The sequence below is a fragment of the Lonchura striata genome, chromosome 7, assembly GCF_046129695.1.
Source record: "Lonchura striata isolate bLonStr1 chromosome 7, bLonStr1.mat, whole genome shotgun sequence".
Lineage (NCBI taxonomy): Eukaryota > Metazoa > Chordata > Aves > Passeriformes > Estrildidae > Lonchura > Lonchura striata.
In genome coordinates this window covers 14,072,659-14,096,240 of record NC_134609.1, presented here as the reverse complement: position 1 = coordinate 14,096,240, position 23,582 = coordinate 14,072,659, and the positions used below count along the sequence as shown (strand labels likewise).

Here is a 23,582-nt window from a genome sequence, read left to right as displayed (position 1 = left end):
AAAATTGATTGATTTGAATCTGGATGAAACTCAGACAAGGTGGTTGCCTGAATTGCTAGCTGGCTTCACAAGAATTAGTTAACTGTTACAGAAGCTCCCTGGGTGAGGATTTCAGACACTCCCCAAAATTCCCACAGGCAGCACACAGTCAAAATGGCAGGCACTATTTATATGCTTTAATGCATGATTTACATTCTGCAATGAGAATCTGTCTCAGTTAAGTCCCATGCTGCTTCTTCTACATAAATGATCAAACTGTACATGTATAAGATACTTGTAAAGAGTCCATTTCAGAAGCTGTTCCTGCAGAAGTAGGAATGTGCTGCAGGACACTTTTCTACAGAAGCCTAGTTTATAGTTTAAGATAGTCAATTGTAATACATGTTTATGTGCTGAAGCAGTCTCTCAGGAGCACACACCAGATGGATTATAAAAGGTGACAAAAAATGACAGATTGATGTGTCTCATTTAATGCAACTGAAGACATTGTTGCAATGGAGACCACTTTCACCACCTAGGTTGACAGCTGGCCATCCTGTTCAAGATTCCCCACTCAAATATAATAAAATGGCAAGTATCTCAATATTTTGCCCTCCACACAGTCTGCTACAAGTGTCTGTAACCCACTGCCAAGACTAAGCTCTGCCTCTTCAGAAGGACAACTTCTTATTACCAAACTCTCATGCTACCAAATTGTCCATGAAGGCTAGTCAGTCCTCATGCCAGCACAGCTCTCTCCTTAGTTCTAGGGCATGTCATTGTCCATTCAGATTTCACCTTGAAAAATAATAATAATGTACAGCTCCACAGGTTGCAGGCAGATATATTTTGGTAGTGTGTTGAGATGAAAAGATCCTGTTTCAGGAAGCCCAAATAAGTCCACTGAAAAGACCATTCCTAATGAAAACCAAGACAATCTCCAGCACCTCAACTTTCTTTAGAAAAATAATAAGCATATTCATTCAAATCCATTTTATATTTTAAAGAACAGGAATATAAAGGGCTAGAGAGGACCATATTCTATCCCAGGATCATAGTAGAACTGACCTCTGTATTTCACCACAGCCATCCTACCTTCAAGAAGTTCCAAAGGTTCTCCTCAAATGGCAACTTGGCTGTCTGGATCTTGCCCTGGCAGTAATCAAGGAGGTTCCCTGACTGCAAAGCCATCTGCAGCTCCTTGGATCGGAGTAGGAATTCAGTTTCAGTAGTGACTTGACTGATGAATACCTGGTGTGGGTAAGTCTGCTGCATTTGCTGTCCAGGAGCTTTGGTAAGACCAAAGGTAATCAGTTTTCCTCCAAACTGAGAATGACAGAGGGAGACACAGTAAGTATTCTTATAAACAGAGTTCTTCATTTAGCAAGGCAGACCCAAGCTCCAGCAGTGATCATAAGGAACCCAAGAGTTTAGTGTGCATGGATGGGATGAGCACTGAGGGAGGTCTCACTATGAGCCCTTTGGCTGAACTGAACACTGATAAATTTGACACTTGTGTGTATCCCATCAGGCCTAGCCAACTGCAAGTGCCAGAGAGGCACAGAGGAAAAAGTGCCATTGAACAGAACTGTTAGTTCTTTTGTTACATGGAGAGGCAGACTGCACTGATAAAAACTATCAGGTGAAGAGCAGGCACTAGACAAACAAAGAACAAGTCAAGCAACAGGCTAAAAGAACAATTCAGCCATCCAATTTAGGAGCAAAGATGTGAGGAAAATTAAATGCCTGGATAGGAAAGAGACAGACAGAGGAGAATGGGAATACATGCCAGCCTGCAAGGACAGCTTTTACAAATTTTTCTTTGATTTTGTTAACTTCTACTTATAATCTCCCATTCTCTGCTACAGGACCCTTTCTTGTTGGAAATATATCTGAATATTGAGAGTAAACAAACTTCACTTCATGGGAGACCACAATGCACCTTAAACAGGCATTAAAACAACTAGCAACAGGAAGATACATGTTTCTCCAGTGAAAGCAAAGGATTGTGTCACAAGACAACACATGTATTGCATTTTCAGCTAAGGATGTTCCATTCACTTACTGCAAATGAAACCCCCACAGGTCTGCGAATCCACTTGGGTGGCTTTTTTAATGGTGGAATCAAGGTGGTCTGAGTTACTTGCTCTGGCACCTGCAGAGGAGGAAGGCTCTGTCCTGTGCCAAAGGGATCCAGGTTGTTGAAGGAGGAAGAGATCTAGAATCAGATGGAAATGAGAAGAAAATATAATTCAATTCCTCTCTGCATGGATTAAGTACAAAAAACTGTTGCTTAGGAACTAGTTACTTTCCACACTGATGAAAAATGAGGCTAGTACAGCACCTCTTTCTGGAATACCACCAAGTCCCTGTGCAAGAGAAATGGCATTTCAAAACAGTTCCAGCAATCGTTTCTCAAGAAAGTTTTACCCTAAGAGATTTTCAAGTGGTTTTTCCTTAGCAAGATGCAAATTTCCTAAAAAAACATTGCTAGGCCTAGCACCCAGCTCAAACAGAGGAGTTGCAAAATTACTTGCTTTATGCAAGATAGTGACAACATGTGGTCAAAAGTTTTCCAACTTATTTCTTATTTTTTATCACAAAGGAATTTTGACTCCCTTTTTGTGCTGGAGTCTTTCAAATGGGTTAGTTTCAAGGACTGTCTCAAGCTTTTTTGGCTTCAATGAGACTGATGAAAAACTTTCTTGTCTAGACAAAAGAGTATCAAAAGTGGCCCCTGAGCCAGATTTCTTAAATTTAGAGAGTCAGTGAACATACATACAATGCTGTTCACAAGCATTTTTCATTTTTAACCATGGTTGCATAGATTTGTTGTTTGCTATAGATAATCCAGTTCAAGTTTGACTGGACCATAGGGAATAGCTTTATAATTCAGCTAACCAGCATACCTGAAAAGAAGCAACATCAGGCTGATCAAGCTAAGGTTGCCAAATCTTAGAATCACAGGCAATGTTTTGTCTTTCTTCAGAGGAAACCAATTCCAAAGAAAGAATAGTTCTTGAGGAATAGCTTATATCCAACATATCAAATACCCTAAACCTTAAAGAAAAATATACACAACCAGGTGTGCAATAGAGTTTCTGCCCTGAGACTATTGAATTCATAAGAGAGAGACCTCTTGGTCATGAACTCCCTGCCACCATAACTGTCATTATCTCCTGCTTGTGTTCTTGACATTCAATTTATTCAGGAATTATTCAACACTACTGTTCCCCAATTTTGAACAGTGGAATTGTGGTGCATACGCATGAAGAATGCAGAGAAAGAAAATTCTCCATGGGTTAAATAAATCCTTAATCTCCTGCAGCTGTTGCTTGATAAAGTATTTTCTGTCTCTTGCAAATCCTATGAAACTGAACTCAGTCAGTTGTAAATGACTACATAAATAACACTTAAGCCAGTTCATATGTATTCTCTTAAAACCTGTATTGTAAGGCATTTGTTGGCTGGGAGGGGAGGGAATTAAAAGACTAGACAGCAGATTAAAACTAAAATTTTAGACAGTAGTGACATTTAATCTGTTCAGAGTTTGCTCATCTATTAATTAGCTAAGTAATGGGTTTCAATATCAAAAATATTAACATGCTCAAAGTTGTAGTCAAAAGACTTGAGAAAAATTGCTAATAGTGGTTTATGAGTCACTTTATAAAATTACCTTCTAAACTAATGAAGAATAGCATATCCTATTAATTAGTATCAATGTATTTAATGTTAACCTAATGACAAGAAAAGCTTGTGTACTGTTTTATTTTTAGTCTAACAGTAATAACAATAAAATGTATCTTAACATCACAACTACACTTGCTCTTGGTTCTCTTTACACACCTTGTCAGAAGCAACATGGTCTCTCTTTGGCAGCTGATGGGATCATTAAACCCCCACACAGGTAGCTTCTGGTTCCCACACCATACAGCTATAGGTCCAGGGGTGTGGAGAGACTACATCACTTAAAAGTGACCCTGTTACACATGTGTGCTTCCACCACTCTGAGCAGTCATGAGAGAAACTGCCAGTCTGTCAAAGTCTAACACAGTCACAGGACTTTACCTTGTCAGCCTGTGTTTTCTGCTGAGCTTCTAAGTTCCCACCCATAACAGAATAAATGTTGATCCACCCATCGAAAGTGGCAGCAGAGAAGACTGAAGGATTCCTAGGACACCACTGGACATCAAAGCACCACTGACTCCGAATGGGCAACTCATACACCACCTATCACAGAAAGAGAGAAGATAGGAGCACAACACAAATAGTCTCCTGCTTTTTCCAAATTACTTGCTCACAGCAAGCCTGTCACTTTGGTTACATGTCACCATTGCATACAAATCTCTTATTTTTGCTTCTTGAAGGGTGCATTTGAAACCAAATTATAACACCTTGAGTCCAAATAGCTGAAAATCACAGAAAACTCATGTTAAACTGGATATTCTCTGACTGTAGAACAAAAATCCAAAAGTGAGAAGTCACTTTTGCTCTGCTTTCTGAGTACTACTGTATCAGAGTACTATAGCATTGTCACATTTTCTGTTAATCAAGGGAGAGATGCCAGAAAATAACACAATAAAAACAGAAGTCAAGAGGCAAGAATGTGTCATGAGCAAGAACACAGAAAGAATAGTGTGGAGTAACAAATGTGACAAGGAAAATAAAGAGCCTAAAGAAAAAGAAATAGAATGAGAGGAATGTAATAGCTGCACATGAACTATGAAGGACATTGCAGCCAACAAGTTTATGGTTCAGCATGCAAAAAGCCAAAGTTCAATTCATGGCCCAGTCACAGACTTCCTGCCTGATGCTGAGCAACTCATTAACACAACCTTGATTTTAAACCTCCCATATGTAAAATGAACATATTTCCTTTATGGTTTACAGAAACAAAGCATAGACAATCACAGCTTCATTTTCTGTGGGAACATGATCTGTGTTTTCTGTTCCAGATAGGAGCAAATTAATATAATTTGCTTATATGAAAATCTAGATTGCCAAACAGAAAAACTAAAAACGAATCCCAAGAAACCAAACATCCCCCAAACCCAAAGTAACCAATACTTCCCTCAAACTTATGAGATCAGCCATTCTGTATAACTATATTAATCCTTAATACTGCAAAGCTTCCCAACTTTTTCACTTGAAAATTTGCTGTTCATTGGTACCAAGTCAAAAAGAACCCCCTAAAAGTAGTTTATACACAAAAGTCTAATTTTAATTTGGATTCTGCAAATCTAGAGCAGCATGCATAAAAATTAGTCAGCCACACTAATTTTTTTTAAGTTTTCTACTAAAAGACAATGCAAATATTTTCATAAAAATTAGACATCAGGAACATTTCAGAGTCTGAATCTCTTCTAACCACTAGAGATCTAGACTAAGTGAGCATCAAATCCCATGAAACTACAAAAGCAGCATTGCATGCATTTTAGGAAAACAGATTATTTTTTTTCCTTGTCTCCAAGGCAAAAGTGGTCAGCTGAGTGATACTGTCCCATTAAATTAATCTAGCATGTGGCTCCCATCTGGACTTTGCTCAGTATTGTTAGAGCACTTTCCCCATGCTATCATCAAGATCAACTGCATTGTCCAAAGTTCAGTTTTATCCAGGATCTCCACATTGAATGAATGGGTGTGCAATAAAAAATTTTAAACAGCCCCCCTTAAATTCAGGTGATACATAAATATACCAAGTATGGTAATTCTGAGATACATGACTGGATAAGCACATACACATGAAACCATTTTACTACAAATAAAGTCTACATGCATTGTTTAACTACACTGTTCCCTTTTCAGTGACCCTCTCTAACATATGCTCCTTGGTCTGCTTCAAATTTCCTCCCAAATGAACTTGCTACTCTAGGAGAAGGAAAAAGAAGAAGCACATGGAAAGAGAGAACACTAAAGTGTGAGCATAGCAAGAGTAATCATAAATTGTTTAAACTAAATTTTAATTAAAAGTTTTCTTCCCTCTCTGATACCTGGACAAAGATGTATCAGCAAAAACCTATTTCAGTCTGGATATGGACCACACTCATTCACTTCAGAAAGGAGTGTACAAGACATGCTTGAGGGAATTACATTGGCACTCCACAAGGATAAAGGGAAGGACACACACACAACAAAGTACACAATATAAAGCAGACCATGCGTATTGATAGTTGTGGTTACACACCTCCCCCAGACTTGGGTTCCAGCACAAGATCCGGTTGTCTTTGGCACTACTCAACAGCAGTTCAGGGTCAGCCTGGCACCAAGAAACAGAGAGAACTCCCCTAAAATAGATCAGAAAGAAATCAGTCATATTTCCTGTATAGTTTGTTCTGCCATCCAGTCACTAAGAAAGCACCATGCACCAGCACCTTGGCTCAGAAATGCTAGTTCTCATCTCTACCTTCAACCAGATTCACCTGGGAAAGAAAGCAGGCCCAGGAGAAAATCATAGCTCCCCAAAGTCTAGAATCCCAGCTATCTGCCTTGAAAAGATGCAACACAACATGCAAGTCCTCACCTGGTGTGCCCTTCCAGCTGGCTAAGAGGAGAGGTAGCAAAGCGCAAGTCCCATATTTGGATCACTGGCAAACGGTCATCCTCAGAGGAAAGGACTAACTGGGTTGCAACTTCTGGATGCCAGGCCATTCCTGAGCAATGCATCTAGGGACAAAAATAGCACAGGCTGGAAATTCAGCAATGCAAGTTGGCAAAAGCACAAATGGGCCAAAGCCATGTCATTCTGTACTGAACTCGCCTAGAATGCTTGACATAAACCAAGTCTAGTAATGTCTTGCTCCAGGCAGCAAGTAGTTCTACTGTCTCTTCACAGCAAAAGAAACCCCACTAACCACACAGAAGTCAAATTCCAAAGCTGACCTAGAAAGAAAGCTGGGAGGCCTCTCAAAAATGAGTTGTGAACATGGAAATGGAATGCAAGAGTGCATGAATTTTAAGAACAGTAAGGGGTCTTGTTTCCCCATGTCACTCAGGAAAGAAGAAAAAGAGGTGCTTTGATGCTACGTCTCCAAGAGAACTAGTTCCAACAGTTCCTAGAATAAATACACTTGTCCCAAGAGTCTGTGCCACTGCTTTGTAGTCACATGTGGCACATTGTAAGCTAGTTAGAAATGCAGCCTTTTCTCCACTCACTCTGTTGCTGTGGTCACTGACTTTGATGATGGGCTCATTCTTCCTGAGGTCCCAAACCACAGCCTTGCCGCTGGGGTGAGCGGAGGACAGGATATGCTGCACTTGCCGATTCCAGGACACCACACTGATGTCTTCATGTGGCTGCCAAGACAGGAAAAGCCACACATCCATTATTCCCAAGCTGAGGGAACACTCACAGGAGTCTGTCAATAGTTTAACTGAGGGATTAGGGATTTGATGATACATAGATTCCTCTCTTCAATTGCTGATCATCTAACTGGAAATACCAGCAGCACTAACCAGAAAGACTAGGGAAAGTCCTTTACTCAGAGTACAGTGGACAGTAAAACTCTATAGGGGAATGTCACCTGGAAAAGTACCTCTGCATTTGAGGAACAGGCACTGGATTCTACATAGGCCAAATGTGTTATAAATCACTCCAAAGAGAACTACAGCTAAGCACACATATATGTTTCTACCCAAACTTCTCAGATGAACTTAAATGGAAAAATGACCTTGTGCAACATTTCAGGAGTGAAGTGAGACGGAAAACAATGAAGTATTCATGACTAATTGCTGTTACTGTATCTACTGCAATGCAGGAGATAGGCAAGGAAACAAACAGGAGACTTACAGGAGGAAAAAACTGGCCTGCATTTACTGAAGTTTACTATAAATTTTCTACTTTCAGGAGTTGATTGCCCTGAATAATATAATAAGCATCAGAAGATCAGAAACTTCTTCCTCTTCAAACTCGGGAAATATTACCTAGGAGCAATAGCCAAGATGCATTTAATGGCTCACTGGCTCTGCTAGGGATATGACTTTCATGAGATATGAAAAGCCTCAGCTGAAGCCTGAAATAAATTCATTCCTCAGAGAAGGTCCAATAAACCTTCTTAATCCATCACACATGCCCCAGCTGGATCACAAGATAAACTGGTCAGTTACTTGATTCAAATCCACAAAGAGCTTACCCATCCATGCAAAGCGCATCCTTCCAGAGCTTGCCAGTCTACCTCCCCTCCCTTTACAACACTTCTTCCACCCCCAAGAATGAAACCAATCAGTCTTTTCTGATTCATCTCTCTCCTGACAGACTTCAAAGTCATTCCCATTTCACAGACTGACTAGGCTAGGATGTGTCCACACACATCCTTTTGTCTTGCCTACTGAGATACAAAACTGCACGAGTATTGCCCAGAGGAAAACTCATTTACCTGTGATTTAGTCCCCGGAGTCATAGGCACACTGAAATTATTCAAGTCCCAGATGAAAATTTCAGAATCATTGGCTCCGGAAGCCAAGAGATTACTCTGTAGAAAAACAAAGGAAAAGCTCAGCTGAGATTCCTGATCACAGATTTCTTAAAAATAAATGGAAGCAAAAACCCCAAAATCTTCCAAAGTGAGATGAGAGCTGCATTTCACAGTCACGGGCATACATAAAGATACTAAGTGGATTATAAGCCAAGCAGAGCTCTGGCCTCTGTGCCATCCACTGCAGCATAGTACAAACACATCTAAAATGTGTCTATTTTGTGCAGATGGCTGCTGTTAATCATGATGAAATTCTGCCACAGGCCTTGAAGCCACCATCTCTGGCCAGCTGAGCCTTTGCGTGGCATCAAGGACATTTCTTCTGTGAAGATGCAAGTTTCCACAACCGACTGCAGACAATTTTCCATTTGCCTCTGTGCTACCACAAGAAACATGTTCTGTTCACTCCTCATTTATGTTGCAGTCCTTTCAAATATGATCAGAGCCCCACTGAATTAAACACCAACTGCATAAATAAAGAATGAAAGTTTTAATTTTGAAAGGACAATGGTTTGACATGTAACAATATTACAAGACATGTTTTTATAGATACAGGGGAATTCAGAGGCAAAGCTGTGAAAAGAACAGAAATCTGAGTCTCAAACCTGTCTTGTGTAACAACTACTGCACCTCTTAAGTTAAAACTTGTTCCTTTATTTATGAATCTATACACAGAGGAATGTATTTTCTAACATGGAGATTAACTTCGCTTTAATATCTTAATGTTACACACCTGAAAAGGGTTGAAGTCAAGGGCTCGAACAGGACCTGAATGCTTCTCTGTGTGGGCCATGACAGGGTCACCCTTCGAAGCCAAGATGCGGTGCACGCTGTACATTGTCAGCACTCCGTTATCCCCTCCACCAATGATCACTCCAGAGCACTCTGCAGACCCATTTCCAAAGTTCCCCCAGATCAGCTTATGAAACCTAAAATAAGAAGAAAATAATGCTGGCATAGGCCATGATGTTCGGTGGTAAGCAAAACACCCTCCTCATTACCAAAACTCACATCCACATTTCAACCTATCAAACACATCCATGAGTCTGCACTTCAAACAATCATCTCCTTTAGAAGAGGACTGTGGCTCTCGCATGCAAAAACAAGAAATAAGCTTCCTTCCAATGACTTTTCAAGGTAATTTAAAAAGGAAGAGCTTATCTCTATTTTTTTGGCTGTTTGATTGTTTGTTTAAAACTTTTAGGACTTCATATGGGATTTGATGGGTGAAATCCTCTAGCCTACACTTTACTGAAAATTAATTAAGAGATCTACGTGCCTTCATTTCCAGAGCTGTTATCTGAAAAATATGTTTACACCCTTTAAAACCTGCCAGTTAGAAATCCAGGCTGTGTTTTATGCTGGGGGCAGATGTCACCCACTGATAAGCCCAAGAAATCATCTTGTTTTAAAAAGCTGGAAAGTAAGTTTCACTCTCTCTATGGTCTCTTCAGGGCGAATTGTTAGCCCCAGCAAATTCACATTATACAAAATGTCTCTACTGACTGACTACCATACAAGTGATTTTAGATTTCTCTAATAGTCTACCTGCTCTACTTTTTTACCCAATATGATCTGTATCAACAAAAATGTTCCATTTTTGAAGAGAGGTCAACTGATTCAAAAGATCACATTATATGCTGTAAACATCATCTCCTCCTCTCCTTTCTTGCACCAGAAAACCCTTTTCAGTTTCATTAATTGATACATCAGTATGAGCCCCTAGTACCTGTTTGAGGCAGGAAGTACTCCTTTCTGCTTCATGTCCAGGGAGGGATCCCTGAAGTCAACTTCAAATATTTCCAAGGTGGCATTTGTACTGAAGGATGCATCCAGCTGTTGGGCAGATGTTCCTAGCAGAAGTACAAGGGCAACACAAGTGGGCATTTTTACCAAGAGCACAAGATAAAAAAAGAGAAAAGCACTGAAAACCTGTTCTTCATAGTCAACACAATCTTGGTGTTGTACTAGTTCAAAAGAGGACATGTCTGAACACCTCACAAAAAGGAATCAACAATTAAGACAATGACTTTGAAAGAACTTTTAATTTCAAAAAATTCTGGTCACCAAGGTTACTGTTACACAGATAACTTTCTTGGTATAGATGCAACTCATGCACCCTCCTCCAAGAAACTATGGCTTTTGATATTAAGTTCTTCTCTAAATTACAAATGCACTGACATCATGAAATCCAGCTACAATTATCATCCCAAGTACTTCTGCATACTGTTCCTCAATCATTACATGTCTTAATCAGACCTTGCAAACCTACTCTACAGAGTAAGTTCTTCAACTGTGACCAACTAAACATGCCTGAACAACCCACAGACAGCTAGCAGTCACAAACTGGTAGCTTCCTTCCTTCTCCTTATTCTTATGGAGTAAAAGCTACAAGCTGATTTAACATTACCTAGTGGGACACTGCTAGGCAAACTGTCCCCCAGTTACCACAGGGATGCTTACAGCATGGGAAGTGCCCAAAGGACTATTAAAAAGCAGTACAATTTATGAAACCACACAGCTTCTGATCTAAAGCAAACTGAAGCCAAGACCTTTGGTTCAACCAAAACCCTGGCCTTGTTCTCTGCAAACTTCCCCAATGTAAATCCTTCCCAGAAGCTGCAATTCTTCACAAACTGATCCAGTGTGTGGTTCCCCTCCATGGGGTGGACCTTCAGAACAGATTGCTCCAACCTCAGTTCCCCATAGGGTCACAAGTCCTGCCAGCAAACCTGTTCCAGCATGGGCTCCTGTCTCCATGGGGTCACAGCATCCTTTTGTATCCACCTGCTCCAGCGGGGTGGATTATAGCTGGGTATCTGTTCCACCATGGACCTCCATGGGCTGTGGGGGTGAGAGCCTGCCTCACTGAGGTCTTCACCAGGGGCTGCAGGGGAATCTCTGCTCTGCACCTGAGGCACCTCCAGCCCATGGACCTTGGTGACTGCAGCATTGCTTCTCTCACATATTCTCACTCCTCTCTTGTGTTTCAGTTGCACATGGCATTTTTTCTCCCTCTTACTAACTATGTTATCCCAGAGGCACTGCCACTGCGGGGCTCGGCCTGGGACAGCAGTAGGTCCATCTGGAAGGAGGCTGGCACTGGCACCAGTGGACACAGCGGGAGCTCCTAGCACCTTCTTACAGGAGCCACCCCAGCTACCAAAGCCTTACCATGCAAACCCAACCAAACCACCAGGGCCATCAGCTCCACACAGAAAAACTTGCCCACTGCCAACTCAGTGAACAGGCTCATTTTCTGCTTCAGGAAATAAAATTGCTGTAAGAGGAGTGATTAATTAATGAAATCAACAAAATAAAACTTGAAGTCTTGTAAAAGTACTGAAAATGGAATATTAACCAAAACAGGCAACTTTAGGGGAGAAGAGGTATATAGTATTTGATTGTCAAGCCACATGATTATGACTGAAGACAGACAACTACAAGTGACCTTAAACAAACAGTACTTGTGTTAACATTTTTCCCCCACAGGCACAGGATATGTGTAATACAGAACAGCAAACAGTGTTGGAGTCCATACAGTCTTAATTAGAAATCAAAAAATCATGTATTCAACCTTTGAAAAATCACTCATGTTTAAAATGTCAAAGTTGGGCATAGAAGTAATTCTCTACCACTTACTTTAAAAAAACATAAAAGCTGTAATGTTTTTGGTATATTGCTTGTAAGTTTTCCAGAGACTATCAAGGTGGAAACTGTTGAAAGCTAACATCCATACAACTCTACATAAAATTTTTCTGTGATTCATACTCTAATACTCACAAATTGTGAAGAACTTTACCTGTTGCTAGGTAAATAGGGTGGTTGTTTGCCGGACTCCATGCCTGCACAGCTGTTCTCTCAATTTCTTTTAGCTTCATTTTCTAGACTCTGAAAGAAATTTTACAGAGTTTAGAACAGTGAGATACAGCTGATGTGAAGATATTCACATCAGAAACATGATGAGAACACATTGCTCTCAAAACAGTGAAGTTAATTGCTACTTCTTGAGGCAGCGAATACTGGAATAAATCAGGATATTTAAGAATTCTTTAAAACCCCCCCAAACCCCACCCAAAATCCCACTGTCTGACTCCAGATTTTACAGCTCTCTTTTTCATGTGTCCCATTTACAGGAGAGTTTCAGAAAAAAGAAGGGGATCTAAATTAACATACTCAAGTCTTCACTGCAGGCTGGTTTAAATCAGCTGCAGAAATTATTTAAACAAATGTATTTTGATCTAGCACTAGTTGCTCTCTCCAAACAAGCTAATGTTATGTATATACATCAGCAAAGAGGGAGCAGAAAGAATCTCAGGGCAGGCTAAATTCCAAGCAGAAAAGTGACGTGGCAACAGAAAACAAAGTGCAATGCTATCGTGTGCCAATTCAGTTAATGTACTTTGTTCTTGCTCCTCCAAAAAGCAAAAGGAAAAAAAAAATCATTTGACTTTCTCCTTAAGCCAGCAAATGGTACAAGGTGAGAAGTAATCCACAAATAACTACTGAGTTTCAATCTCAGCACTGACAGCAACTCTTTATTTACTCAGGATAGATGGAGTGACACCTGTAAAACAAGACCAAAATTTGCCCAAGTCTCTGGAGAGAGATTAGTTGGACAACAATATAGCAGGCTAATTGAAAATCAAACATCAACAGCAGGCAGCTGGGAGGCTGCAAAACTGAGTATAAAGTCAACTAAATACAATACAAATAATGACTGTTCTGAGCAAGATCCCATTCTTACTAAGGAGAAAGTATCCTGTGCTCCATTCCTGACTACAAACAGGCCTTCTAAGCATCATAAATGATGTGTGGACATTCACAGGCTAGTGGGGTCACTCTCATGAGCAGTGCCTAAACTTTTTGAGGTTGGCTGCACTGCAGTCTTTTAACTCTAGCTAAACAGAACTGTATGCTTAGATGATACCATGCTGAATAAAGTAAAACTGTCAGCAGGCAGCACAGCAAAACTCTCTGCATCTTGTCAGTTTGCTGTGATTAACCTCTCCTGATTACTTGACACTGTAAACTACAACGTGCATCACATGGCCCTCTGTTCAGATGCAGGGCTTATAAGAAACAGTGGCCTCCCAGGGCCCACAAAAGGGGGAAGTTTGGTCAGCATTACTTCTTGGCCTTGGACCCCCTAGCTAATAATTCTACACCTCTTTTTAGGGTTTCTTCTGCCTCACGAGTCAGAAGTTAAAGACATCCTCTCTCTCTGTCCTCCATGCACTATTAGGATATGCTGATTGACTAAAATCTATTTAATGCTTTTTTAGCATTAGTCTGCAGCAGTAGCTCCAAAAGCTCAAACTGCCAACTGCTATTCACACATTAAACTTATCCCAACTTAGTTAAGGCTCAACAGAATCTGAACAGAACTCTTGTACAAAAAAAGTGAAGTGCAACTATTTCTTCATGCCCCCTATGAATAGAGGTAGAAAGGTCATCTCCTCATTACTATAACAAATCTCTAAAGCTTACTTTCCAATCTTCCAGTACACACTTTGTGGGGTACTCGTTAGGGGTCTACCATACTTTCTCTGTGGTGCATCTCTAGATGTTCCAGCACCTACTCATGCCTCCCATACTACTGCAGAAACCCTGTCCAGGTCTTCCCCCTTCGCTGGCAGAGGCGAGTGAAAATATCCACAGAATTTAGGCAAATCTTCTAGCAACAGTCAATTGCACAAGGTTCTAGCCGACTCCACCACTATGGGGGACAGGACAACTGCCATGTTCCTTACAAGTCCCTTCCTTGCCTCTTCCTCCTCCAGTTACAACCTGTGAGTTGTAGGAGCTGGCTGTACACTCAGGCCTCACTGCTTCTTGGCTTTTGAGAGAGCAACTTCTCTGATAACATTAATAGACAATGGCCAAGAGACCTCTTCCCTACACAAAATTAGCTCGTAAGGAATCAGTGAAGAATACAACTATCACAAACTCAATTGGGTAAACGGCACAAGCTCCCCCTCCTTACCTCTGTGATGGACTGACTGCATGCCTGAAATAATTTACCTTTAATGTGCAAATAAAGATAAGCTGCAAAAATTGTGCGGAACAGTATTGATCAATTGTTTGACTTTTCTTGTCAATAGAGCATTTTACATAAGAAAGTCAATTCCTGCATAATTACTGTTCTCTTTTCGAAAACTTTGGTCAGAATGTGAAGGTGAAGTGTCTTGGTCATGGTAACCCACCCAAATGGAGGAAACCAAACAACACTCCATTTAAAGTGGCTCAATGTCAACAGAACAACTGCAGAAGTGCTGGATCATAGGTACCAAAGAGGTGTCCCTGGCCCTAAATGCAAACCAGCAGTGCTTCCAACAGACTTGAGGAGGCCCACAGAGGATGCAAAAGAAGCTAAAGGATCACAGTATCACACTGTGTCTTAAGACTGTCCGAGCAGTTTAGGTCCACTGCAGCTGAGGATCTGCAGAGATACAGCAGCACCTCCTCCTTAAGTCAGTGAGTTTGAAAGAAAAAAAAAAAAGCCTGATTTGAGTCTTGCTTTTAGAGAAGTGATCCTTCTATACACTATGCATATGTGTATCCAGGAAAGTACTCATAATCCTTAAATAAGGAAAAAACCCTTCTTTAGCAAACTCTTCTGGCTGCCCGAGAAAAATTTGCAAGTATTGAACTCTTCCACAGTAGAATTTTTAGGGAGAGGTTGCCACCTGCTGTCATCGCTCAAAATAGCATCTAAGACTTCCAAGAATTCTCATGCTTTTCTCAGGACTTCTTATTAATTAATCATAACAATTCCTCACCCTTCTTCTACAAACATCCATCCAATTACAGATCCAATATATTAATGGATCTCAGCCTCAAAGGGAGTGGACAGAAGTAGCAATCCCCTATGGCTTTCCTCAGAAATGGCTTCCTCCACAGACCTCAAAGGGTAACAACGACTGCAAAGCAAAACCTGACAGGTCAGAGCACACCTCACCACTGAGAAATAGAGAGCATGCAGCTAAACAGTGAAAATTCCCAAATTACATTAGAGCATGCAAATAATGCCATCTGAGGCAAAAATTTCTCACCTTTGCTAACCTGAAATACTTATAGAACATTATAATAAGACCATGGTTGTTGTATGAACTAATTGACCCTCAAAGCTGCCATAATAATTATCCCTGATAGCACTCTAGTGAGGCCTTCTCTCTCTTGCACCACCCAAATACTGTCAATCAGAAATCCCCTCCCACTGACTTTCCCAGTCCTCCTCCTTCCACAGGGCACTCAACCGTTCCTCGCTGATATTGGACTGCACACAAAGGACCTGAAAGGCTGATCTCCCCACACTTAGTGAAAAAGTGAAACTTGGGCAGAACAAAAAAGATTTTTTTTTCCCAAGGTCACCTGGGTGACAAGTAGACACCCTAAGACCTGAAAAACATCTCCCAGCCATGACACAATGGTTAAGACACAAACTGTCCCTAGAGTTTCCACATCCCAGCGTTGATTTAAAGTCTCTGTACTGTCCCTTCCCTTTGCACTGTTCTGACATGCTCCTTCTGCAGCTCCCCAACACCCCAGAGCCAGGCTGTTTCGTATGTGCTTATTATAAACCCCGATTACAGAAGGCAGAGCCACACTCAGCTAATCTCAGCTAATCACTGGTGTGTGCAAGGTGGGGTTGTTGCAGGGCAGGGCTCAGCACATTCCTCCATGACAGCTCCAGTGGTATATAAAGAAACTTCTTGCGCTCTGCGCAGTTTCAGCAGCTGTTGCCCACTGCACAGCGCTGCTCAGACGGCGGCGCACACACGTCTCAAGTGCGCTTGTCCGCACAACAGCATTTCCCCGTGGGACGGTGAAAAAGAGCAAGGGTCTGGGAGGAAAGCATTGACCTCGGACAGCGGGTGTCAGACGCGGGCTGCGGGCCACGCCAGAGGCCTCTCCGCGGCCCAGGTCACACAGCTGAGCTCCCCCGGCCGCTCCCCGCCGCCGGCCGGCGGAGGAGACACGGGAGAGGGGAGCCACGGCTCCCGGGGCAAGGAGGGGCTACGGAACCGGGAGCGGAGTCTCGACAGCGAGACGGGCAGGGCAGCACAGCAGCGCTGGGCTGGGGGGACGGGGCGCGGCGGGGCAGGGCCAGTCCCGGCTCGGTGTCCGGGGGCCGGGTCGGGGGGCGGCCCTTACCGGCTGGCTGCCGTGCCTCTCGCGCCGCTCGCTCCGCAGCCCGGCGCTCCGACGGTGGCCGCGGGGAGCCCGAGCGCCGCCCGCCCCGCCCCGCCCCGCCGCGCCTGCGCGCCGCCGGCCCCGGAGCGCGGCCGCGCTTCTCGCCCGGCCCGGCACGGCGCTGTCCTGGAGCGCGGCCCCGCTCTGCGCCCGGCCCCGGAGCGCGGCCCCGCAGCGCGGCCCCGCTTCTCGCCCGGCCCGGCACGGCGCTGTCCTGGAGCGCGGCCCCGCTCCGCGCCCGGCCCGGCCCGGCGCTGCCCCGAGCAGCTTCACCCTCTTTCGGTACCCGAATCGGCTCCGTCCATCGGTACCGGCTGGTTCACGCCGGAGGCCAAGGACACCACTGCTGGAGCCGGGCTCTGCTGCGGCTGCCATGACCCCCCTCAGAACTTTGCCTTAGCTACAAATGTAATGCAGGCTGAGGGTGTGCAGAAAGGAATGGAACGTGTTTTTCTAAAAGTATTTTAATTGACAGGAAAAAATATGCAGAAGGACATAGGCCTTCTTCCCTCACATCTCTCCTGCTTTAAGAAAAAAATTGCCTACATTACAAACTCAATTTTTTTAGGATTTCTGAGGCATATTTGCCCAACCCATTATTCCTTCCCCATGATGAAAACCATCATTAAGCTACAGTTTAGAACAAACTGGGATTGGAAGTCCCCAAAGCAGACAGCGGCAAACAGCACTGGAACGCTGCACAATGAGCTGGATGGGGCTAGCCTGCCAATGCGAGTGCTACACTACCACACACACCAAGGCTCCTAGTACTGCTCTGATCACCTCCATTTTACTTTAAGACTCTTACCACTCTCACAACATTGTATACAGTGCTGTCATGTAAGTGCTGTGGAATGGTAATTCTCGACTCAAGCGTCCCTAAGGAGTGTTTTACCCTGCAAAACAGAAATCAGTTTTAAGGTCCCCATAGCTCATAAAAAACACTTGAAACCCCTTCTGAGATAAAACATCCTTGACTATAATTTAAAAGCAAGAATTTCTGTAACGAGGAGAGAAGGTGACACACTACAAAAACTATGAGGAATGTTGATTGTTCACCACCTCCAAAGGAGTTGTAAATATTTAGGTGTAAATAAAAGTATGTCCTAGCATTCAATTCTGTAATTCCCTTTAACATATATCCTTATAAAAACCCCTACACAAAAGCAAGCTAACAGTCTCTTTAGAATTTAGGGTTTAAAATCTGTACAGATGGAAAAACTGTGAATCACTGCCTTTATACACCTGCTTCTCTTAAAGCACAAAACTATGAGCTGTGACAGGGTGCAGAGAGCAGAGCACAGCACCCAGTTTATAGGAAGCACCTAGAATGGCCCAAGCCTTCAGCGTTCTGTGACCACCCACTCCTGCAACTCAACAGTGGCATTAGGACATCGCATGGCAGAGTTGAGAGAAGATTCACTGTAAATTAGTACTAAAGGTACTGTTTCCTCCAGCAACAAGAGGAAAAACCCTTATGTTAGAGTGGAGCTGGACAAATTTAGGAACTTAATATAACTGTATGTATAAGTTTCCCAATCACACTGTTGCTGAAGCTATAGGAGGTCCAAGACCAGTGGTTTGCAGCAAAACAGGCAAATTTCATGGGTCAGATATAACTCCAGGCCAGGTGGATGAACTCAGGCCATAAAGCAACAATTATGGGCACCTGTACACTTGTATCAAAGCAGATCTGGCCACAGTGAACTTGCTCATTAGCCTTTTCATACAGCTGCTGTCCACACAGCTCTGCTGGCAGCTTCCATCTACACACTGCAAGGCTCTGTGCCTCTCAAGTGCTTCCTACTGGTTATGCAAACTTCACTTGAGAGGGCTTCTAGACCTGGTAGAGATCAAAGTCAGCTCCCAGTAAGGGCAGACACAGTACCAGACTCCCAAGGACTGGCACTTGCCAATCTATTTCTGTCGTTTTACAGTATACAGTGACACTCCAGTTCAAATCCCAGCAGCATCTGCATTAAATGCCTTGGTTACAGGCAGTATTGCCTACATAAACAGGCACAGCTGAGGAATGTTTGTGCACAAGATACATAAATGACCAGCAGTCCTAGGTCTGCACTCATAACTTTGCCCTATAGATACTCTCTCATTTAGAAAAATAGCAAAAGTCACTCCATTTCATTAGCTATAATTCAGCTGTCACAAACCAACAGAAGACAACTAGCACAGTAGGTGTCATTGATATATTTCACTGCAGTTAGCAGATGAACATTGAAGAACAAGTGTTAACATATGCCAGTGAACACTAGACAAGATTTCTTCCCCAGCAGAACTGACGGAAATGTAGCACTTGAACAACTTTCAAATTTCATAGTGTATCACTGCTGGTGGCTTTTTATTGGGGTCTCCTCCTTTCTCCAGATACAGGTCATTGAACGGATATTGCTTCGGTCCCTATAAGGAGAGACAAAGAGTGGTAAATTCACCACATTCACCAAGCAAATTAAGGGGTAAGAGGAAAATGTCTCATCCCATCTCATCCCCACCCAAATGAAGGCTTGTAATTTATGACCTAAATTTCTATTTCTTAAGTGCTTCAGCTAGAGTATTAGAGTATAAGGAAAGTTAATTCAGAAATATGGGCTTCCTTGCATACATTATTTTATTTAACAGAAACATCAAGGCAGTCTTGCTTTTAATCTTAATCAACATTTTATCTCACAGTATGAGGATAATATATTGCAAAAGCTGCTTGTGTATTCAGACACATTTTTCAAGAGCACATTTCCCAAATGATATAGCTCATGAGATATAATTAAAACACAGAGAAAGAGAAGAATTAAAGCATCTCACTTGAGTAGATGCACACATAGGGAAGGAGAATACCTAGACCACAGATAGGATACTGTAAGAGCATAGTTCAAATTAGTTCCCTGTGAACAGGAACTGCACACTATGAAGCAGCATCTGTGAACTGAGCCAGGCCAGTCAAGAGAACAATTCAGGCTAGATAAGGCCACAGGGATATCCTTTGGCCAATCCACTGCCAGCAGCATTTTTGCACTCACACCCATCACTTCAGCAAAACCACTCTTATGGGCACTGGCAATGACAAGAAATACAGCTACTTTTCTTCCCTTTACCCTTAAGTTTCACTCACCACAGGCCTGTAGGATGGGTAGATTTCTCCAAGACCAAACATGATCAGCATTATGCTCAAAAAGAGAAAGAAATGTTTGCTCATGGTGTGCCAGGGAACGACAGTGGGGGATGTATCAACCCGGTTCCGAATGTACATGTCAAAATCCCAGTGCATCTAAAAAACAAAGGAAAACAAGTGCACATTTACCAACAGTGGTCAAGCTGCTTCTCTCAAGGGAAGCAGCACATTACAGCATTCACAAAACTGCAAGAAACTGTTTAATCTCCACGTCAAATGTAGAGATAAAGCCACAGAGGAGGTATATGGTTTACCTACAGTCACAAAAAAATGTTGCTTACAGTAAAACCCAAAAGACTCTACACCTAATCCTATGCTTATACCACACAACATACTGAAATATAGGTTAGCAGCAGTTTTTATTTCTATGGGTAGTCAATCATTCCACCTCAGCTTTGTTCCGCAGGAGCAGTGGTATTAATTACCACAAGGCATGGTATTAATTGGAACCCTCATTAATGGAAGCTCAATCACATACCCAAACAGAAGTGGTGCTATTTCAAACAAAGAAGCAACTACCTGACACTTGGAAGCTGGTCCCTCAAAAGAGGGAGAGGACCTGCTGCTGTTACTCCAGGACAAGAGCAAGGTTAATAGCAAGCTAATGCCCTGAGAACTATAAATAGAAAAGTTTCAAGCATCTTCTGCCCATAGTCTCCTTTCACATTAATAAATGCAGAGAACTTATTAATTTGCAGCTCAAGTACTGCTTCCAGATTCCCAGCACTAGTTCTTCCAGAGCCATTTCCTATCAAACCCAGAGCTAGAATGAGCAGAAATCAAAGCTGCCTCAACAGAGGCATCTGCTGACACCTGGAAAACACCAGTATAGTCCTCTGTGTTCCTGATTGCCACACCATGTGCAAGGGCTTGCACACAAGCCTTCCTGCAGCAATCACTACAACAACACAGGATCAACATGGTTTCTTTTATGTGCTTTTATAGTCATTATAACATGCACTTTGCTGTGATACGCATGTTGAAATGCTCTGACACGTTTTTACTACGCTATATTAAGCACACATACTTAGATGAACTCTTGTTTTTAGTAGAAGAGATCATAAGTCAATTACCAAGCTCGATAACTGCAGTCAGATTGCAGTTATTCACAAAAAGACCATGCACTAGGAGAAGAGCTACTCCTGAAAGGATTTTGAGGAGCTTAGATTTTCAAGTTAAGCTCAAAGTTAACACAGATGATCTATTCACATTTATCTTAAAGACAAATTGCAAACTTCCTTTAGAGAGGACATCCTTATTTGTAGTCTACCTCAAAAAAGCCCTGGAGTAATAAAGCAACAGTAGCTACTTCCATTGCACTAAAAGGACTTTATTCAAACAGTGGCTTCTTTGCTAAACAATTCTGAACCAGGCTCTCGTACTGAGTCTAATCAGACAAATAAAATTACTCCTGCAGGGAAAGTTAAGTTTGTAAAGTCTCCCTTCTCATATGTAATAGCTAACTGTCCTCAGTACTGTCACAGTATTTACCCAGATGGCCAAGGCCTAACTTTGCCTTGAACTGACTGTCCCTGCTTGCACAGGAAACACACACCAGCACTGGTGATGAAATTACACAAAGGATTCAACAGAAAGCACTAATGAGAGGCACATGTTAGAATTTAGTAACAGGAGTATTGATGAGCAACTTGAGAAGTAGAATTGCTGCTCCTACCGGCTCCCCCCAGTTGTGCCTCATGTCTGGCTGGTCCCACTGGTACCAGGGGTCTCTCTCATATTGTGACTTATTCGGGAGCATGGGATAATCACCATACCTATGAGAAACAAACAAAAGACCAAACATAAAGAGATCTGTACTAATTTAGATATAATTCGTAGGAGACAGGATAAGACAGAAAATAGAATTAAACACTACTTTGTTTTTATAGCTTTTATGCATATATATTTCCGAAATGCATTAGAACAACTAGCACAACAGTAATTACCTTGACACCAGACACCATAACAAATGGCATTCGCCAAACTGGCCTTATTGGGCTCTACTAGATGAAAGAAAATGCAAGCTTAACTAAAATATGGAACCGTAGTTATCTTAGCACATGTCAAAGTATTCCCCAACATTTAAACATCTCCTGAAACCTTTATTCTAGACACGGCTTTCAGTTCATCCAACTTAGCCGTAAGGTACAACAGCATATGAAGTGTCTCAAGTTTCTCTCACGAAGTCTCTTGTGTTTTATTCACACAAGCCTCATTCAATTCGTTCCTATTTTAAAACACTGAATTGTCTTCAAAGCTCTAAGCTCACAGTACAGCAAAGGCAGACGTTCAGCAGGAGCTACGAGCCTCCAGCACGTCCCCACAGAGCCAGGAGCTACGGGCCCCGGCCCGCTCCCGGCTGCGGAACAACGGCACCACAGAGCTCACCCCAGGCCATCGTCGGGGTAGGGCTGATAGTCCTCCACCCGCATGTTGTACTTCTTCGCAGCGGCCGCCCGCTCCTCCGGGGTCCGCGGATACGGCCCGGGCATCATGTCCTTGGACATCTCCGAGGCTGCGAGAGAGCAACGCGGCACAGTGGGCGCGGGCCCCGCCGGCAGCCGGGCCCAGCCGGGCCGGGGAGGTCGCGCCGCCCTCCCGCCCCGACCCCGCAACCACCGGCCCGTGCCCCAGACACCCCGACCCGCCGCCGGCCCTGCGCTCCAGCCGCCGCCTCCCGCTCACCCGCCCGCGCCCCCGCAGGCGCCGCCAAGGCGGCCCGGGCCGCGCGGAGCCCGGCGGCCGCCCGGGGCCAGAGGACACCGCGGAGAGCGCCCGCCGCCATCGCCCCAGCGCGCAGGCGCGGCCGCGGGCGGCGCGGGGCCGCGTTGCGGGGCGGGGCCGCGTTGCGGGGCGGGGCCGCGTTGCGGGGCGGGGCCGCGTTGCGGGGCGGGGCCGCGTTGCGGGGCCATTGCTCGGGCCGGGGCCGCGTTCGCCCCCGCCGGGGCGGCTGTGAGCGGGCCGTGGGTGTACCACTGACGGGGGCCGAATGGACGGGAAAGGCACCGGGGCGATATTCCGCTTTGTGGATCACCGTCTGGAGCGGGGCAACAGGAATGTATGGCAGGAACTGCCTTGCAGACGCGCGGAGCCCACTGCGGAGCAGCCGCGCCGATGCTCCATCGGATCGATGCCGTGCCCGGCGGCGTTGTGCAAATCGCCTTCTTTGTATCGGCATCAGTATTATTAAAGTCAATACCCAAATGTAATCGTCTTTTCTCCATGGTGGGCAGCAGAAATGGCATGTTAATTTAGCAATGGGATTCTTCAAATGTAAGCGATGTATTTTTGTAAATAAAATCAATATGAGCATTAAAGGATTTTGCAGTTTACTTCATTATGTAAACTCTATGGTAGTTGAACTCATTTTCCTTCAGTTATTCGCATCAGCTGTTATGGGTAATGTCTCTATAACGATTTACATTATAAAGCTTTGCAGCTCAAAAACTATCACAGACAGTTTGTCATTTAAGCCATTCCTTCTAATAACAACATTACTTTTAAACCTAACAATTGAAGGAAGATAGTGATGAACCATAAAACTGTAGCTGACATACAGCTTGCCTGAGGTGGGGGCTTTGTTGCAGATAAAGAAGAGGATCCTTTTACTTACCCCAAAGAAAGGCCTATTGATGTCAATTTAGGGACAGTATCTTAATTCAGCCAACTCCCTTACAAACGAGTATGCAGTGAAGTTACTCAGTTATCTAATAAAGTCAGAGCCCAACCTTCCCGTGCAGATGCTGCTGCTGTTT

The 23,582-nt window shown here is 43.4% G+C and overlaps 2 protein-coding genes across 4 annotated transcripts in view; both read right to left on the bottom strand.

Annotated features, from left to right (window-relative positions):
* Positions 1-16,657, bottom strand: part of SEC31B (SEC31 homolog B, COPII component) — a 34,943-nt gene extending 18,286 nt beyond the window's left edge. For 2 of the 3 annotated variants that reach the window (XM_077784609.1, XM_021547804.3), the window contains exons 1-9: positions 10,180-10,496; positions 9,184-9,379; positions 8,352-8,447; positions 7,132-7,272; positions 6,500-6,642; positions 6,164-6,263; positions 4,048-4,209; positions 2,045-2,197; positions 1,075-1,305 (exon numbers count right to left, since the gene is read on the bottom strand). In XM_077784609.1, coding sequence (XP_077640735.1) covers positions 1,075-1,305; positions 2,045-2,197; positions 4,048-4,209; positions 6,164-6,263; positions 6,500-6,642; positions 7,132-7,272; positions 8,352-8,447; positions 9,184-9,379; positions 10,180-10,436 — 1,479 coding nt within the window. In that variant the 5' untranslated portion in view covers positions 10,437-10,496. Of the gene's footprint in view, positions 1-1,074; positions 1,306-2,044; positions 2,198-4,047; positions 4,210-6,163; positions 6,264-6,499; positions 6,643-7,131; positions 7,273-8,351; positions 8,448-9,183; positions 9,380-10,179; positions 10,497-12,252; positions 12,335-16,607 lie in introns of those variants that run through there. The other variant, XM_021547823.3, reaches the window with a different exon arrangement.
* Positions 16,658-18,835: 2,178 nt separating this feature from the next.
* On the bottom strand, positions 18,836-22,622 carry NDUFB8 (NADH:ubiquinone oxidoreductase subunit B8). The gene is made up of 5 exons (XM_021547836.2): positions 22,513-22,622; positions 22,216-22,342; positions 21,503-21,602; positions 19,768-19,923; positions 18,836-19,061 (listed from the first exon to the last, which is right to left on the bottom strand). Exons 1-5 carry the CDS (start codon positions 22,610-22,612, stop codon positions 18,969-18,971), a joined length of 576 nt encoding a protein of 191 aa, XP_021403511.1. The 5' UTR covers positions 22,613-22,622; the 3' UTR covers positions 18,836-18,968.
* Between the last annotated feature and the right edge of the window lie 960 nt (positions 22,623-23,582).